Genomic DNA, 19,248 nt, shown 5'->3' with positions numbered 1-19,248 from the left:
AAGTTGACTGGAGACGTGTGTCAGATCTGCCAGCGTGAGGGGCGCGCCCTTGACTGAGAGAAGTTAGAGGGCTGAACGTTTCAGCTCAAGCAGGCACCGCCTCTGCTTCAGCAACAAAAGTACTTTACGCCTAAAATTGATGTGCGGCTTTTCAAAGTCCGATTGTTTATTTTGTCACAATAAAATTTTACAACAAAGTCTGTGAGATAGTTGAACGCGCTGAATTTTATTTTATTTTTGTCTTTTAAAAGAAGCACGCACAAGCGTATGCAGAAGATGTGAAAATCCCTTCACCTGTTTCTTCTTCCAGCCCCTCCCCGAGGGGCCGCCGCGGTCACGGTCTGGGGCGTGTGCCCTGGTCTCCTTTCCACGCATTTGCTTGCACGGCGCTTCCGTATCTGAGACCAGCGGGGTCATGCTCTTCATGTTGTTCTGCAGCCAGCATTTTTTCGCTGTCACCGAGGTCTCCGAGGACTTTCCCTGCCAGGCATACGCAGATCTATCTCGATATTTCAGTGCACCTAGTAGAGTATTCTGGCGTGGGGATGCATGATCATTTATTTGATTGTTCCCTACTGATAAACATTTAGGTTCTTTTTAGCTGTTTGTTTGCTGTTAGAAACTCTTCTCGACCTTGTCAGGGAGACCATGGCAAACATCCTTTGGCCGGCTCCACGAGCTGTTCACCTTTGCACATGTATTCAGCAAAGGAAACCATGACCTATCTCATGCATTGGCTCTCTTAAGAAAGAAGACCAGCTTGGCCTGATAAGTGGCCCTTGTGTCACAGGAGATTCAGCGGCCTGTAGCCGCATTCAGCCATGCCTTACGGAGAACAGGTTTCAGACGTGAGACCTCGGGGGCTCGTAGCAAGCTGTCATTCCCTGAGTTCTCCTTGGCTTGTTTACTTGGAAATTGCTGGAGATTTTTAAAAAATTAAAAATTTTTAATATTGTTTTGCTGGAGATTTTTTTTCAGCAATTTTTATCGGTGATTCAGAGGGTGCGTAATTCTTTTCTAGTCCTCTCCTCAGCTCAAGTTGGGAAGTAAGACATTTTACATGATCCTGCTTCCACCTCATGTGCCCTGCGCCCACCAGCGTAGAAGCCTTCAATTCTGATAATCTGACCAATTTGTCACGCTGTTAATTTGCAGGCATAAACAGATTTGCAGAGTTTAGTGGTTATGTATTTTTTTTTTTTGTTTTTTTGTTTGTTTGTTTGTTTTTGGCTTTTTGACCTAAAGGATTGGTTTTAGACTAATCTAAAATTTAATTTAGACTAACTGATGTAGACTCTTTCCCACTTTGATCAGAACATGATTCTGATTGTGATCATTGGGATTTTGGCTTTTAATTTGGTAAAACCTACATTTATTTTATGAACGTCTCAAGAGTGGCTTTCCTTGTGAGGGACTGAGCGTAAATCTCTTTCCTCTAATGTTAAATGTATTGGTAAATTATGCCAGGAGACACTGACAAAAGATTTTGAGCAGCAGCAATACCGTGTTCAGCCATTTATGCCCTCCCCCCAAGATCTAGAATATTTTACTTTGCTTTTCCTCTAATACATACACCCAGTAAGAAACTTTTTGAATGATACGGATATGGGAAAGAGTGAACGAAGATAATAGAGTTTCCACCAAAGCTATTCAGTAATTTTAGATCTTTCTATTTGTTGTTATTAAGTTTAAAAAGAGCTACTATTAATGGAATTAAGTGCCATGAAGTACTTGCCTTCTCTAGGAATCCTGTTGATGAGTGCAGTTTCTGGGAAATCTCGTTTCAAGGGCCTGGAAAGAAGCTGGTTGCTGATGTGACGATTTCAGCACATCATTTGCAGAGCCCTCCACCAGCAGGCAGAGTGTGCTGTTGGAAGCCCATAGCGCCCGTTGGGATCTCTCCTCTGTGCCCTGCCACGACTTTGGCAATTCAGTTGCTTAGGGAGGGGTTTAATTTATTACTGTTTATTAAATTACACTCACAGTTTATTATTGTTACAGGGGCTTGACAGTAATGAGTCAGCTTTTGGAAAAGTTAAGTGTGGGCTCTTAGGAATGGCATTTTGAACTTCTTGGATGCCCTTGTCAGACTTTCCCCTTGGGACTCCCTGCTTTTGTTGCCTTTTTGACACTTCGTGTTTTTTGTTTTTTTGTTTTTTGTTTTTTCGGCTGAATGTGGCTCTTCCTCCTCCGGTATAAGGAACAACCTTGTATTACCAGCCTGGCCTCCTGTATGGCGGGTCCGTGGAACATGACTGTAGTGTCCTTCGCAGCATTGGCTACTACCTGGAGAGTCTTCTTTGCCTGGCTCCATTTATGAAGCACCCGTTAAGAATTGTTCTGCGGGGAGTAACCAATGACCAGGTTGACCCTTCGGTGAGTAGTGAATAGTCTCGTCTCTTGTCACAGCCCAGCTTTTGAGAAGCAAGTTCCTGACAAAGCACAGGTTTTATTGTTGAGGGTCTCTGTTTTGTTATTTACCTTGAGATTTAGACATTAATCACCCCGGGAAGCAGACGAACCAAAATTTGCAATCATCAAATGCCGTGATGACTGTTAACATTCATCAAGGTGCCTTTCGCTGTCGTGTCTAAGAACCTTCGGAGCAGATGTGTGCAGTCTCATCATGGTTGACATGAAAAATGGCTCTGTTGGCTCCAGTGCTTGAGCGTGGAGTCTTCCTAAGGTCATGTGATGGCTGCGGCTGCAAGGCAGCAGACCAGAATTTCAGACAGAAAATAATAATATCTCCTTGGCATTGCTGTAGCATTATCTTGAGTTAACTCAGATTTTAACCATAAATTTTAGGGCTTTTCTTCTTCTGAGAAGAGTTTGTAGATTTAGAAAAAGGGCAGGGGCGGGGAAGGTATACGCGAACTCTGATAGTTTGTGGGCACCAGCGACCTCCTTATTAAGCGTGCTAATTTTCCTGCTTGTGTGGGGAGGATAGTTTAATATATACCTGGAATTTTTGTTGTGGCCACCACACCTGTCTTAGAATCATTCAAGGATGGGTTTTGTCGTGTGTGTGAGAGAGAGAGAGAGAGATACTAGAACAGTTCTGTCCAGGTCTGCCTTAGACCTTTCTTGCGGGGAGGGAAGGATCCCCTGCTCTCCAGAGAAGGTATCTGAAAACCCAAGGCCATGATGTGAAGTTCTTACCAAGGACACCTCACCAGGGTTCACCTCTACCGACTTGGGACCGGGACCTCGGAGAGGGTGGCTCCGGAGGCGGAATGGGAAGTGTGTGTAGCTTTCCTGGCCAGTAAAGACCAGTTAGGTGGCGCGTTGAGCCCCAAAGCGGAGACCGCTGGTGTTCACCAAGACATCTCCTAGGGTGGAAACGTGGTTAATGTGTTGCTAGGCACTAAGGCACTTCCTCCTCAATTCTTGGGAGTTCAGGTGCATAGACTCTTCCGAGGATCCTGAGTACAGTGCAAGACCTGAAATTGTCAGCTGTAAGGGAATGTGCACAGCCTCTTTAGAATTTTAAACTAATTTCAAATGATTCCTTTTTTACTGCATTTTCTGACGATTCTAGGAAATGGGCCTTTCAGTTAGAAATGTGACAGGAGGCCTGTCACTTCTGGATTGGGGCGGGGGGAGCAGGAGCCTTGCATAATGGGAAAAAGCTCTGAAACATGAGGAAACTTGGGTACTGGCTGCCTCAGTTATGTACTCTTTTTTTTTTTTTCTATAATTGCCAATAATCTTAAAAGCTATTTGCACTGGCGTTATTAAAAAAAAGTTTTGTATGGTAGCAGTGACAAAGATTAGTTGATGAATTCCCCAGAAATAATATTTAACTCTTGTGTGCAGAATATTTAAAAAAAAAAAAATCTGTTTTCAGGTGTGGTGGGGCTCTGCTTTTTCTAGCTTCATGACTAAAGTGACCTTGGTGAATACTTGACTCCAGGCTAGGATAAAAGAAATACACCTAATCCTGGATGAAGAGTAATTTCTTCAGCCTGTGGCTTCATTTCAAGCTTTCTCTGTGATGTGTGGCTTTCCCGATTCACGTCCGTGCCCACTGTGTGCACACAGGATGAACTCAAGGAGTTTTGCCCTTCGGGATCTTGATCTCCTAAGGTGGACAGCTATGGAGGCAGCCAGGGGGGCTACGAGGGTACCCTTATCAGAGGTATAGGCAAAATGCTGAGGGCTGGGAGGGTTTTCTAGAGGAAAGGAGGCCACAGAGTCAGTCTTGGATTTTAGGAAGATGACTCCGGAGGCCAGGATGAGGATGAATTGGAAAGGTCTCAACTAGTTTGAACATCATGGAGGTGGAAGTAGAAAGGAAGGGACAGATCTGAAGGACATTGTGGGGGCAGAGGTTTCTTAACTTGACAGCTAATTGGAGATGGGACAGGAGGAAGGAGTTATAAATAATTCCATGATTTCTGTCCTGGTTGACTTGAAGGGTAGAGATCAGATAGCATTTGATATGGGGAAGAGGAAAATTGTGGTAGGATGATGGATGATGTGTTTAATTTTCATCCTTCTCTGGGATGTTGGCAGGATATCCACAGAGGTTGTCTAGCTGGCAGTTAGAAGTTATTGTCTGGGGTCTCAGAGATAGGTCACCAGGATCTTACCTATTGACAGTTAAATCCCTAGGAGAGTGAGATGGACCAGTGCCGGGGTTGAACCCTGGAGGCTTTTTGACTGAATTAATCCTACAGGTGTTCCTCCTCTGGGCTGCAGTGTGCTGGTGTGTGTCTCTGAACTGGTGGTCCATGTTTGAGACCCCAGGTTTTACGTTACAGTAGGTCGACGTGGCGGCACCGGGTGGCCATCAGCCCGACCTGAGTGGCGTGGTCCTCTGGATGAGACGTGAGCTCTCCAGTTGGACACAGGCCTTAGCTGACCTCATCATTCATTTAAATTCCCTTTCTGACCTCCATGGGCATTTGGGTTTTGCCCCATGGTCCCAGAGGCTGAGAGTAGGGGAAGGAGAGGAAGTGAATGAGGTGTGAGCAGGGAAGAGGGGCCAGAGACAGCGACTGTGGACATAGGAGGCAAGTTCTAAGAAGCGGGGGATGACTCACAAAGCCAGTCTTTGCAGGAGCCGACTTAGGGCTGGGTGGGGGGTTCGGCAGTGAGAAGTTGTACTGACCTCGAGAGAGCAGTGTCCTTGGACTATAAAGACAGCCATAGGTTGGGGAATGAGTAGCAGACAGATGAAGAACCGGGATGGTTAGAAGGTTAGATAGGATGATGGGGGTGTTTATAAGGCTGACTCCTGGAGCTGCTGGAGGGGTGAGGGTAAGACAGTAGAAGTGATAGGACGAGCCTTGTGAGAGCATAGGGACATTTTCCCTTGGGGACAGAAGGGCAGGGAGTAGGGAGAAATTCTGAGAAGAAAAGTTCAGGAGATCTTATCTGCATCTCCGTGATTCTGCACCAGGGCATAGTAGATATTTATTGGTGCCAACAAGCCGGTCAAATGGCAAGGAAGGTTCCAGTCTTTTCCAGTACCCTCCTGGAAGGGGAAAAGAAGTACTATCATGTCTCCTGTGTGCTGGGCCCTGTTGTGAGTGAACCTGTGTTCTTCTGTATGTATCCTTATTTACTGAATTCTTGAACCAACCCTGTGAGGTGGATGTTCTTATCACTGTTTCAGACAAGGTAGCTGAGAGCAGGTTTCTTCCCTTTCTCGCGTCGGCTTGGATCTGATCGCATTTCTATCTGCTGACTGACTGAACTGAAGGGTAATGCCTCTGCCGTCAGGTGCCACTTGGACCAGACTTGGGCCTGTAATCGCAGAGTTCCGGCTCCATTTTCCTTAAGCAGAACTTGTAGACCATCCTCACTCTGCTAAAATGAGAGTGTGCACAGCGAGAGGGGTACGTCCAGTCCAGCCCCTCACTTTACGCAGGAGGCACCCACGGCCCTGGGGATGTGGGGAAGTGTCCAGGTCTCCCAGCTAATAAGAGGCAGAGAAGGACTCAAGCCCGCATCTGCTTTTCCGGCCCTAGTCCCACTGCACCAGGATGCCTGCCATCCGGGGCAGCTAGAGGCTGATTCAGGAGATGGGACCCCCTTCAGCTACACTAGGGCTTCTGTCTGACCTTCAGAGTCCATTTGGTCTCGGCCTTTTGACTCCAGGTATAGGTAGGATGAGGCAGAAGGGATGCGCTGCTTTCTCCCCTCTCTCCAGGCTGGGCTCCTGGGTCCCAGAGTCACGTTGGCAGAGCAGCGTGCGCCCCTCCACCCCCACTGTTCCCAGAGTCTGGGTTGGCCTGCTCCCCAGTTGCCCTTAATTCTAGCCTCGACTGGCTTCCTCTCGGTCCTGGCAGCCCCAAATGCATTATTTTAAGTTTGTGACATACGTTTAGCTTCAGTATTGAATGACATTAGCTAATCTTTAATGAGTTTTCCTCGTAACTGCTTCTGCCCCACCTGATCCATTCTGACCAGGTTCCTAGGCTTCAGAGGTCATTTCTGCCCCTGGTTAATTTTGTGGTATCAGAATATTTAGTTGGGGCTGTTCTCTGCTATGAAGGCTTATTGGAGTATCATTCTGTTGAATCTCAGCATGTTAGAGTTGGTGGCAGCTCGGAGAGAGACAGGCTGAGAGCCCCAGACCTTAAAGACCAGGAAATTCAGACAGTTGGGATTTTCTGACCAGAAGCCATACAGCTAACAGGAGGTGGAGCCTGGACCGAGCCGCCCTGCCCCTGCCTGGGGGTCGCTCGCCCCTGCAGGCTGGAGAGCAGCTCTGTTCAGTTGGGAACAAGTAAGGGAGTGATTGTCCTTTCCTTCCCGAGTTGCTGTTGAGACAGCGTTCACTGACTTGTTCGCCAACCTGATTTGAATGTCATCCTTATTCCCTCTGGGGCATCCACAAATAAGTAAGCAGAGGAACCCAGGCCCCCGAGGAGCTCTAAGGGAGGAGGTCATAACATCCATGCTCGGCACAGCCCTGCCATCAACTGTGGGCATTGTCATTGCACTGTGGGGCTTCCCTGAGTCCAAGCCTACCTCCCCCGGCCTACCCCTTTGTGGACTACCCCCTCCTGTGACTGCCTGTGTGGCACCCGCAGGACTCCCAGGTAGCCCCTGCTCAGGTTGCAGACTTCGTTTGGTTTGCTTTGGCTTGGATTGCCACCAGCTCTCAGCACTAAACAACCATGTTGGAAAAAGAATAATAAAAAAGGCTGATATTTTCTTCTGTAACGCTTAGGCCTCTAGGAATGAGCAGAAGCCCCGGTTTGTTTTCTGGATGGGCCTAGCCATTTCTTGATGCTTTTTGCGTGATGCATGTGATACTCACGATGACTGACAGGGTAGATGTATGCTGTTATAAAGTGAGAAAGAGGGGCTCGGAGAAGCCAGCAGCTTGTAAAATTGCAGTCTTATTTGGGAGCAGAGCCGGCCCATGCCCTCAGGTGTAAGCCCGTGTGCTTCCTCCTTGCAGGACGACATCGTCTGCCCGGTTGCTGAACCTCATCCTGCTTTGTGGGCTCTTTGTTCTTCCCACTTCTCAAGGTTTAAATAACTTTTTTTTTTTTTTTTCCTGAAATAATTCCACAGGTTGATGTTCTTAAGGCAACAGCCCTCCCCCTGTTGAAACAGTTTGGAATTGACGGTGAATCATTTGAGCTAAAGGTAAGGATGCGTGTACCTTGTTGGCTGTATATATATGTGTACAACATATTCTCTTGTGAACTCATAGGAAGAGCCGTGTGACTCATTGTGTCTGTGTGTGTCACATCGAACGTCTCCATTGAGAAGATCCACGGGAGTCATGACCCCAACGTTACAGACTTGGAGCTGGAGAGGGACTCTTGAGTAATGACAGTCATAGTGGCCAGTTACTCGCACTTACTCTGCAGTAGGTGATGGTGTGAGTGCTGCACACGCGTTGGCTCTTATTCCTCGTGGCATCTCCACTAGTGAGCAGTGGAGCCAGGGTTCTAGCCACACGGCCTGCCCTCTCTGGTCGAATCATCAAGATGTAATTTGTCTCCAGGGCCTCCCAACCTGGATGCCCCTGTGAATGTTCAGTGTTTTCAAAACCTAGTAGAAGTAATTTAAGCATCTGCTTAAGCAGGGTTACATCAGTAACACTGGATATCTTAAGCTGTTTAGCATCTCTTTCTTAAGTTAATGTTTTAAAACGGGGGAAATGACTTCATTTTTACTGAATAAAATGAGTTTTGATAGATCAGTTCATTGCACAGGAGGAGAAGCGGGCTCCTGACGGGTGAGAAATGGGATGAGCCAGTGAGCTGGGCTAGTTGCTCACAGTTAGGATGAGGGGACAGGCCCTCGTGTTGAAGTGGCTTCACTGTGACGGGGACGTGCTGGCCCGGAGTCACCGCTCAGCACGTGCCCTCTTGGTGCTAACTTAAGGTGCTGTCGGCATCGAAGGGGTTGACAAGGTGGGTACGAAAGAGCTCGCTGCCTCCCGAGGAAGAGCCCCTTGGCATAGCGCAGCCAGGTTGGGTGTCAGGGTCACGCGCTCCACAGCGTCATCACCTCTTCTGTCTTTCCACCCGGGCAGGTTGTGCGACGGGGAATGCCTCCCGGAGGAGGAGGAGAAGTGTTCTTCTCCTGTCCTGTGAGGAAGGTCCTGAAGCCCGTTCAGCTCACGGATCCAGGGAAGATCAAACGTATTAGAGGAATTGCGTATCCTTTTGTTTGATTTAGCTTTCTGTTCTTTGACTTGCCTCTCGAAGGGAAGAATGACTTATGACTTCCAACAGTTTACCTCTTCGCAGAGTTACTTACTTTTAGACAGCAGTCTTGGGGAAGTCTTAGCAGTGCAAAATGGTAATTGTTGGCTGAGATACGATGTTTTATTATCCGTCTCACCATGACTAGACTGGTTCCTTCGTTGTTCTTTTTTTAGTTCACGCTCAAGCAAACAACTCCAGAGTATGTCCTGCTCTCCTGGGGGCTTTGGTTTAGGGACCACCAACACACCCCTGATGAGGGGAAACCTACGCAAACATGTAATTCTGATCTAATGTGTAAAGTGGTGTAGACAGGTACACAGCAGGTTGGGGGAGCTAAGATACAGGATGGCACATTTTGTCTGGAGGATGTAGGAGGGCAGGAATAATACCTGTTTGTTTGTTTGTTTGTTTATTTATTTATTTATTTATTTAACATTTATTTATTTTTGAGACAGAGAGAGACAGAGCATGAACGGGGGAGGGTCAGAGAGAGAGGAAGACACAGAATCTGAAACAGGCACCAGGCTCTGAGCTGTCAGCACAGAGCTTGACGCGGGGCTTGAACCCACGGACCGCGAGATCATGACCTGAGCTGAAGTTGGACGCTTAACCGACTGAGCGCCCCAGGTGCCCCAGTAATACCTATTAAGTGATTACTTTGCATACTCTGTGATAATATAAGGGTATACTTGCTTTTCTTTTGTGTTTAAACAACCACTTTATTGGGACACCTGGGTGGCTCAGTCGGTTGAGCGTCTGACTTTGGCTCAGGTCATGATCTCATGGTTCACAAGTTTGAGCCCTGCATCTGGCTCACTGCTGTCAGCGCAGAGCCTACTTCAGATCTTCTGCCCCCCCCCCCCCACCGCCCCTCCCTCACTCACACTGTCTCTCTCAAAAATAATTAATTAATTAAAAACCATTTTATTGATGTATGATTTACGTACAAAAAGATATACGGATTTAATGTGTACAGCTTGATGAGTTTGGAGATTAGTATATACCTGTGAAACCAGTAGCATAGTGCCTTAAACCTATTCGTTACTTCCAAGAGTTTCTTTCTGCCCTCTTGATTTTTTTTTATTTTTACACTTTTTTTAGATTTTTATACTTTTAATTTTTTGTGGTAACATTTGATATAGGTCTACTCTTTTAGCAAATTTTTTTAAAAATTATGTTTTAAATTCCAGTATAATTATCTTAGCAAATTTTTTTTTTTAATTTTTTTTTTTTTTAACATTTATTTATTGTTGAGAGAGTATGAGCAGGGGAGGGGTAGAGAGAGAGGAAGACACAGCATGCGAAGCAGGCTCCAGGTTCTGAGCTGTCAGCACAGAGCCCGACACAGGGCTCGAACCCACGAACTGTGAGATCATGACCTGGGCGGAAGTTGGGTGTTCAACTGACTGAGCCACCGAAGACCCCCAGCAAATTTTTAAGTATATAGTGCAGACATGGCATATAGTGGATTTGTAGGACTTAATCATCTTGCATAGCTGAAACTTTGTACCCTTTTACCAGCATTTCCACCTTTCCCCTTCCTTCCAGACTCTGGCAACCACCATTCTCTCTGCTTCTGTGAGTGTGACTATTTTAGATTCCTTCTATAAATGGAATTATGCAGTATTTGTTTTTCTCTGTCTGTTCTGTATCTTTCACTAAGTGTTATTTCACTTAGCACACTGTCTTCCTTATTAAACCATGTCACAAATGATAGCATTTCCTTTTTTTTTTTTAAGGCTTAATAATACTCTACTGTATGTATATAAATACTACATTTTCTTTATCTTGCATTGGACATTTAGGTTGCTTTCATGTCTTGGTTATAGTGAATAACACTGAAATGAATGTGGGAGTGTATTCAGTTTCTGTGGATATGTACCCTATGTGGGATTGTGGGATCAATTTACATCCTCACCAACAGTGTATAAGGATTCCGTTTTCTCCACACTTTCAGCCATACTTGTTATCTTTTGTTTTTTGTTTTTTTTATAATAACTGTTCCAGCAAGCATGAGGTGATAACCCGTTTTGTTTTAAGATTTTAATGTTTATTTTTGAGAGAGAGAGGGGGGAGGGGGAGTCGAGGAGGGGCAGAGAGAGGGAGACACAGAATCTGAAACAGGCTCCAGGTTCTGAGGTGTCAGCACAGAGCCCAACACGGGGCTCAAACCCACAACCTGGGAGATCATGACCTGAGCTGAAGTTGGATGCTCAACCAACTGAACCACCCAGGTGCCCCTAACTCATTGTGGTTGAGCCCTTTTTCACATGAATGTATGAACATATCTGGTTCTTCTTTGGAGAAGTATCTATTCAGGTCCTTTGCCCATCTTCTAATTGGATTATTTTTAGTTTGTTGCTGTTGAGTTGTATGAGTTTTTACATATTTTGGATATTAATCAGAGATATGAATTGCAGACATTTTCTCTCATTCTGTGGATTGCCTTTTCACTTTGTTGTTTCTTTTGCCCTTGTTTTGGTGCTCCATCCAATAAATCATTGTCAGTGCTAAGAAACTTTTCCCCTATGTTTTCTTCTAGAATTTTTATGGTTTTAGGGTCTTATGTTTATCTTTAATCTATTTTGAGTTGATTTTTGTATGTGGTGTGTCTGTTGAACAGACTTGTAGGGGTTTATTTCTGGGCTCTTTGTTGTGTTCCATTGGTTTTTGTGGCAATACCATGCCTTTTTGATTACTGTAGCTTTGTGATATATTTTGAAATCAGGAACTCTGATGCCTCCAGCATTGTTCTTGCTCAAAGTTGCTTTGGCTTTTTTGAGTCCTTTGTAGTTCCATATAAATTTTAGGATTATTTTTTCTGTATCTGTTATTTTGTAAAAAAAAAAAAAAAAAAATCATTGGGATTTTGGGGCGCCTGGGTGGCTCAGTTGGTTAAGCATCTAACTTTGGCTCAGGTCATGATCTCACAGTTCGTGGGTGTGAGCCCCGTGTCGGGCTCTGTGCTGACAGCTCAGAACCTAGAGCCTGCTTGCTTAAGATTCTGTGTCTCCACCTGTCACTGCCTCTTCCTGCTGGTGCTTGCTCGCATGCTGCACGCTCTCTCTCAAAAATAAAATAAATAAACATTAAAATAATATATCATTGGTAGTTTGATAGGGATTGCATTGAATCTGTAGTTTACTTTGGGTAGTCTGGACGTTTTAAGAATATTAATTCTCTCAGTCCATGAATGTAGACTGTCTTTCCATTTATTTGTGTCTTTTAAAGATATTTTTCATGATTGTTTTATACTTTTCAGTATACAGTTCTTTCACTTCCTTGGTGAAGTTTATTCTTACGTTTTTAGGTTTTTTGGATGCTTTTGTAAATAGGATTATTTCCTTGATTTCTTATTCAGATAGCTTATTGTTAGTGCACAGAAATGCAACTGATTTTTGTATGTTGAGTTTGTATTCTGCAACTTTTAAAAATATTTATTCCAGTAGTTTTTTTATTTGGGGGGTGATATCTTTAGGGTTTCTACGTGTAAGATCGGGTCATCTGCAGTAAGATAATTTTACTTCTTCCTTTCCAGTTTGCGTTCCTTTCATTTCTTTTTCATGCTTAATTTCTCTGGCTAGGATTTACAGTACCATGCTGAATAGGAATGGAAAGAGTGGCTATCCATGCTTGATTCCAAATTGTAGAGGAAAAGCTTTCAGTTTTCCATTATTCCTGAAGATGATGTTAGCTGTGGGCTTTTCATGTATGTCCTTATTGTGTTGAGATAAGTTTCTTCTATACTTAATTTGTTGAGAGTTTTTAATTGTGGAAGAGTATTGAATTGTATGATGCTTTTTCTGTGTCTATTGAAACAATCATGTGATTTTTATTCTTTATTCTGTTAATGTGGTTTATCACGTTAGTTGATTTGCATACATTTGCATATCAGGGATAAATCCCACTCAGTCATGTTATATGAACCTTTTAATGTATTGTTGAATTTAGTTGACTAATATTTGTTGATAATTTTTGCAGCCACGTTCATTAGGGATATTGGCCTGTAGTTTTCTTTTTTGTAGTGTCTTTATGGTTTGGCTTTGGTATCAGGGTGACACTGGTTTCATAAAATGAATTTGGAAGTGTTCTCTCTTTGATGTTTTTGGAAGTCTAAGAATTGGTATTTGTCATTTAAATGTTTGGTAGAATTCACCAGTGAATTAATCGTGAAGCCATCTGGTCTTTGTTTCGAGGTTTTTGATTACTGATTCAGTCTCCTTACTTGTTATTGGTCTGTTCAAGCTCTATTCTTGATGCAGGCTTGATAGAATTTATCCATTTCTTCTAGGTTGTCCAATTTGGCATGTAACTGTTCATAATAGTACCTTATTATTTTTTTTTACAGATTGTGGCATCACTTAGAATGTCTCTGTTTTCATTTCTGATTTTATTTACTTGAGTCTTTGCTCTTTTTTTCTTAATCTAAGGGTTTGCCATTTGTTTATCTTTTCAAAAAACTGATTCTTCTGTTGATTTTTTTCCCGTTGGTTTTTGCTTTTCTGTTTCACTTGTATCTACCCTATTATTTATTTCCTTCTGCTAACTTTGGATTTTAGTTCTTCTTTTCTTATTTCCTTGAAGTGTAAAGTTCGGCTGTTTATTAGAGACCCTTCTTCTTTTGTAGAAAGAATGTAGGTCCTTATCACTATAAAATTCCTTCTTGGTACTCCTTTGCTCAGTCACAAAAGTTTTGGTATGTCGTGTTTTCATTTTTGTTTGTCTATAGATTTTCTAGTTTCCCTTTTGATTTCTTCTTTGACCCCTTGTATGTTCAAGGATGTGTTCATTTTCATCGGTTTGTAGATTTCTCCATTTTCTTGCAGTTATTGATACCTACTTTCGTTCCATTGTGGTTGGAAAAGGTAGCTGAGGTGATTTCAGCCTTCTTAAACTTGTTAAGACGTGTCTTGTGACCAACCTTGTGATCCTGGAGAATGTTCTCTGTGCAAGTAAGAAGAATGCGTGCCCCTCTACTGTTGGGTGAAATGTGCTCTGGATGTCTGTGAGTTCCATTTGGTTTATGTTGTTCAAGTCTTCTGTTGCCTTACTGATTTTCTTTCTGGATGTTCTATCCATTGTTGAAAGTGGGGTATGAAGTCTTCAATTGCTGTTGTATTGCTCTTTTTTCAGATCTGTTGATGTTTACTTTATATATTTAGGTGATCTGAGTGAGTGCATATATAATTGTTACATCTTTCTGTTGAATTGACCTTACATTGTATGATCAACTTCTTTATCTCTTGTGACTTTAAAACATTTATTTATTTATTTTTATTTATTTAGAGCATGAGTGGAGGAGGGGGGCGGAGGAAGGGAGAGAATGTTTTCTTTTTTTTTTTTTTTTGAGAGAGAGAGTGTGAGTGAGTGGGGCAGAGAGAGAGGGAGAGAGAGAATATCTTAAGCAGGCTCCACTCCAGGCTTAGCGTGGAGCCCTGTCTCTTGTGACCTGAAAGTCTTGTTGGACTTAGTCTCTTTTGTTTGATGGAAGTTTAGTCACTCCTACTCTCTTTTGGTTCCCATTTGCACGGAATATCTTCACTTTCAGCTTATATTTGTGCTTATATGTTAAAGCGGGCCTTTTGTAGACAGCATATAGTTGGGTCTTGTTGTTTTACCCATGTAGCAACTTTTGTTTCTTCTGATTGCGAAGGTTAATCCGTTTACATTTTAGACACTTTATTTTTAAGCCTCAAAGTGACTTCTGAGTTTACTTGCATTCTGTTTTGCAGATGGGGAAACTGAGGCAGCACCTTATGGAATTTGTATCCACATAACACTGCTCATGACAGCAGAGCTGGGATTTGAGCTCTGTCTGATTGCAGCCCAGACTTTTAGCCTCTGCCTTTTCCTATAGGAAGGGAAGGCATTGGGACTGAGCTTTGAAGACTGGAGGCCTGTGAAGCAGAGCAAGAAAGGAATGCTTGTGCACATGTCATAGCGCACAGCGGTTCTGGGAGTGGCGAGCCGTGCAGTGTGGCCTCAGTGCAGGTTGCGCAGTGGTGTTTGGTAGTAGAAGATGGAGATAGAAGTAGTGGATGATGGGGCGGGAGCCAGTGAAGATTAAAGACCACGTTGAGGGAGTTGGCTTTTATTCCAAAGTCAGCAGTTATCTAGAGAGAGAATTTCCATGTTAAGACCATAACTTTGGTGATGCTAAAAGAACTTTTGGCTGCTTTTTAGAAGGTTCAAGTAAAAAAAAAAAAAAAAAATCCTATCACCTAGTGGCAACCACTTACAGGCAAAGATACTAGAGAGTCATTGTGCCCTGAAGAGCCTGGGTGAGGGTTGCTGGTTTACAGAGATCCTGGGGGCAGCATGCGGGGGATGCCATCACCACCTGGCTCTGTGATAGGGGGACAGGGGGGTCCTTGAGGGCGATTTTGATGTGTCTCCTGGCACCTGGATAGAGATATACATTCTGACAGTAGCTGTGTGTTTGGCGGGTGGGGGGCAGTGAGGATAAGTTCAGTTTTATTCCTGCTGGGTTTGAGGGCCCTTCGTGTGGTTACAGGGAGATAGGCCTAGAAAGGAAATTAGAAATGCACGTCTGTAACCTGGGGGCCAGGTGAGAGCCCAAAGTGGGTGATTTGGAGTTGGCTACTGTGTAGTGTGCGGGAGAGGCGGGTGGATCCCTGAGAAGCCACTAAGACTTGAAAGCAAAAGCAAAGTGCTCCCAGAGCACCTCGGGAGCTCAGTTGGTTAAGCATCCAACTCTTGATTTCAGTTCAGATCGTGATCTCATGGCTCATAAGATTGAGCCTCATGTTGGGCTCTGTGCTGACAGCTTGGGGCCTGCTGGGGATTCTTTCTTTCTCTTTCTCTTCCTCTCTCCCTCCCTCCCTCCCTCCCTCCCTCCCCTCCTTCCTTCTCCCCTCCCCCACTCATGTTCGAGAACACGCACTCTCTCTCAAAATAAACCAAAAAAAAAAGAAGGCCAAGTGCTCCCAGGAAGGGGGACCAGGGAGAGTCAAGGGGTTGAGAGGAGAATAAAGAAAATGCAGCTTCTTAGAAGTCCTGGTTGGACGCCCCCCTCCCCTGCCCGAGGAGCCCAGAGGAGTCAGCCTGAGGCTGGAGAATGCTCTGGGCAGCCCACGGCCAAGGAGGAGCTCCTTCCAGAGAGGAGGAGCCAGCCCCAAGACCAGTTCCCGGCTGAGGGGTGTGACCCGGAGGGCTGTGGTGCAACATGGAGGTTGCTCTGTCAAGAGTCTTGACCGGAAAGAGAAGCAGGAGGGAAGATAAGGGTAGAAGAACAAGAACTTGTGTGTGGGGAGTTGTCTTTTGGGGTCTCGGATATTAAAAGTAGTACGATTCCAGAGGCCGACAAGATCTGGGTCAGGGCAGGCACTGGAGGCCAGAGGGCTGGATGGCTTGCGCAATGACTTTCCTGGTGGGAGTTTGACAAAAGGGAGAGATCAGGATGTCTTCTTCCCAGGGGTGGGATAGGTGCCTAAAGTCAAGTTTTATGTTTCTCAGGAGGTTTGGGCGTAGTCCTCCTGGGAGGAAAAGAAACGTGGTGTGGACTGACTCTTCAGAGGCCTTGATTAGCTTGAACAGTGAGCCGTGAGGACGCGGATTAGCTGGGGAAGCTGCTGTTGAGACAGAGGGTGCCGCCCGGAGTTCTTTGCAGGAGCCCTCAGACCAGAGGAGCGTGTCACCGAGCCTCCCGCGCTGTGACCTGTTCTCTCTGCGTGGCTCCCCTGGGGCCCATCTCAGGGCCACGCCCAGCACCTCTGTCCCCGGAGCCCCCAGGTTGGCGCACAATTGTATGGCCTTTCTAAGGTGATGTTCTCTGTGGAGAAATGGAGATGCCGTGCAAATAGGAAGGTTTTTTTAGTTTTCTCTTTAACCAAATACGCATGTACTTTTAGCTCAACCTTATTCTTGTCAACAGGCTCCTGTGTTTTGCCATGTAAATAACCCAGAATGAAACCCTGCTGGTGGCCGTTTGCCTCTGTTGCTGGAAAGTGCGGCAGTCGGTGGCCTTGCGCGTGAAATCCTGCCCACATTCCGGACCGTTTCAGTTTGATTTTTCTCATTTGAGATTTGTGTCCCTCATGCTGTCTCGTGGCAGTGAGCCCTGCTCGGGGCCCATTCTCTGTAGTCTGGAAATGTGATTTGCAGAGTGTGCTGTTTGTTTTGACACAGTCTTGTGGTAACGACATGGGTTCCACGGAGGCTGTCACGCTGGGGTCTCCCCGAATGGTGTCCCGGGTGTGCACACGCCCTGTGAGTGAACCTTTGATGAGGACACTGGGTGGTGGGGAAGGCTCGGGGGTTGTGCAGAGGAGACGGAGAAAGCCGGAAGAGCCCCGGGCGGCGGGCTGTCCCTTTGCTCCTCCCTGCTTCTCCCTCCCGTGTTCTTTGAGCCTCCCTGTATAGAACCGGCGCCAGGAAGACCCCGAGGAACTCCTCGTGTGGGGCCGGGGCTGGGACCCCTGAACCCTCTTCCCAGCTCCTCGGGGAAGGAGCCACAGTGCCCTCGCTCAGATTCCTGTCTGCAAACCAGATGTGAGCTGCCCCTCTCCGGGACACCCCAAAGGAATGTGGGTTTGAACTGAGATCGCCTTCCTGGCCAGTTTTGGAGCCTGGGAAAAAAAGAGCCGCCTTCGGCAAAACGCTCTAGCTGGTTTTGTGGTTTTTGTAGTTGCAAGTCCGGTTGACTGTGGGTCTGAGCTTGGAGGTTGTATTCCCCATGGGAGGGCCGGGGTTAGAAGAGCCGGCCCTGCTCTTGTGGCTTTAACTGAGAGCGCGTCTTTTCCCTCCCTGACCGGCCAGGTCCTGGGCAGGAGCTGGTGTGGGTTCCTGCCAGCAGCTGTGACTGGATGGTGCGGTTACCTTTTATTTAATGCCACCCACTCTCCTCTCCCCCTGCCTGAGGGGGGTGGTGGGGAGAAGGGGGACGCTCTGTTTCCGGTTTGTGGCGCTGTCCCAGAAGCTCATGATTTGGTACCTAAGAGTCAAATGAAGAAGCTGGGGGAGAGGCCCAAGATGGCAGTGAGTTAGAATTTGTAGGACAAACTGGTTTCCTTTCTCTGATTGTAGGGAAGGTACGTAGAGCATCAGTCTGCGTCTCTCTCTTTCCACACCCACACTCGTGCGTGCCTTCTCTGACCTGGAACGCCAGTGAGGGATAGTAGGGCCTGGAACTGTGAAATTGTCTCTCTCGGTTATGGGAGTTCTTAATATGGTATTCACGTATGGGCTTCAGAAGGTTCACAGTCTCCTGAAACTGCCTGCAAAATTACGTGGGCATCTTTCTTGGGGAGGGGCTGTAGCTTTCATCGGGTTCCCAGAAGGATCTCTGATTCCTGAAAGGATAGCAGCCTCTGCTTTGAGATTTGAGTCTTGGGCCTGACAAGCAGTGACTGGCATTCGTGGGGTTCCCACCACACACGAGGCATCGCCAGGCATTCACGTGCATTCTTTCTTTTGAGCCTCTAAACCCTGGGGGGGGGGGGAGAGTATTTTGATTATCCCTGTCTCACTGATGAGGAGGTGGGGCCCCTCATGTGTCTAGCACACTAGACACAGAATGATGGTTCACTGGAGCTGGGACTTGAACACGGATGGTCCGATTCTGGAACTCAGCCTCCACACCGCGCTAGGTGGTTCCACAGTGACTCTGGGTTGTAGCCACCCTGTCCCTCTGCACTGCCAGGATTCTGATGTAGGACTCCACTGGCCCTGAGTTGGAACAGTTACCCACCTGGTTTCCACATCTCTGGAGGGGCTGGAGGGAGGAGGTTGTCTTTGTGAGGTCAGATCTGTTTAATTTATATCTCCGTTCTGTGACTTGGTTGTCCTCAGTGTAAGCTCCGGAACTAGGAATCCATGGCCCTGGCCCCTGGGGTCACCGTGAGCATAAGATCAGTTATTAATGTACCTGAAAGGATTTTGGAAGCCGTGGATGCCGTGGGATTATGTCAGGACAGTGGCGTTGGCGCTCTCCTTAGGAGAGTGGACAGCCTCGGGCTCGGAAGGACAGCACCTGCCCGGTCCAAAGGTAGGAGACCCGGCACTGTTTATCTCAGCTGCCTGTGGTCAGAAGTACATTCTGGACAGAGGTGGTGATGTAACCGGGCTTGGTGTGGGTATTGAAAAATTCCTCTTTGCTCTTTCCCCATTTTAGGTTTGCCCTTTGTGTCAAGTCAAATATTTATCGAGTGTTTCTGAGTACAGAAATAGGGTGTGAGAGTCATCGGAGAGCTCTGCTCTGTACAGAAGCAGAGCCCCTCTCCTTATGGAATGCATGGTCTTGTTGACGGGCAAGGGCAGCACGTGTGTAGATGAAGAGAGGCGTACGGTAAGGTCAAGAGGAGACCACAGCCCGGCACTGGCTGGAGGGTGTTGGGGAGAGAAGGGGAGCTCGGGGCTGGGACAGTGAAGGGAGGCAGTTCAGGTGGAAGAACCTGGACAGTTTGGGTGAGTGGCGGGGTGCCGAGGCGGGGACGAACCCTGAGCAGACTGATCATAAGATCTGGGAGGACCCGGGCTAATTGGCAGAGTCTCACCGCCATGAGGAAAGGTTGATCTTCCGGCAAAGGTGCCGGACGGATCAGAA

General features: G+C 46.2%; 1 protein-coding gene across 3 annotated transcripts in view; it reads left to right on the top strand.

The window, feature by feature from the left end:
- Positions 1–19,248, top strand: part of RCL1 (RNA terminal phosphate cyclase like 1) — a 98,206-nt gene that overhangs the window by 57,229 nt on the left and 21,729 nt on the right. For all 3 annotated transcript variants that reach the window (XM_047101333.1, XM_047101319.1, XM_047101327.1), the window contains exons 3-5: positions 2,201–2,376; positions 7,537–7,611; positions 8,510–8,634. In XM_047101333.1, the coding sequence (XP_046957289.1) occupies positions 2,317–2,376; positions 7,537–7,611; positions 8,510–8,634 (260 nt within the window). In that variant the 5' untranslated portion in view covers positions 2,201–2,316. The remainder of the gene's footprint in view (positions 1–2,200; positions 2,377–7,536; positions 7,612–8,509; positions 8,635–19,248) is intronic.

This window comes from Lynx rufus, unplaced genomic scaffold (genome assembly GCF_022079265.1).
Source record: "Lynx rufus isolate CCGP_SWC_20201006 ecotype Redwood Valley unplaced genomic scaffold, mLynRuf1.p SCAF_10, whole genome shotgun sequence".
NCBI lineage: Eukaryota > Metazoa > Chordata > Mammalia > Carnivora > Felidae > Lynx > Lynx rufus.
Note: the sequence above shows the minus strand (reverse complement) of the source record. Positions and strands in the feature narration are given on the sequence as shown.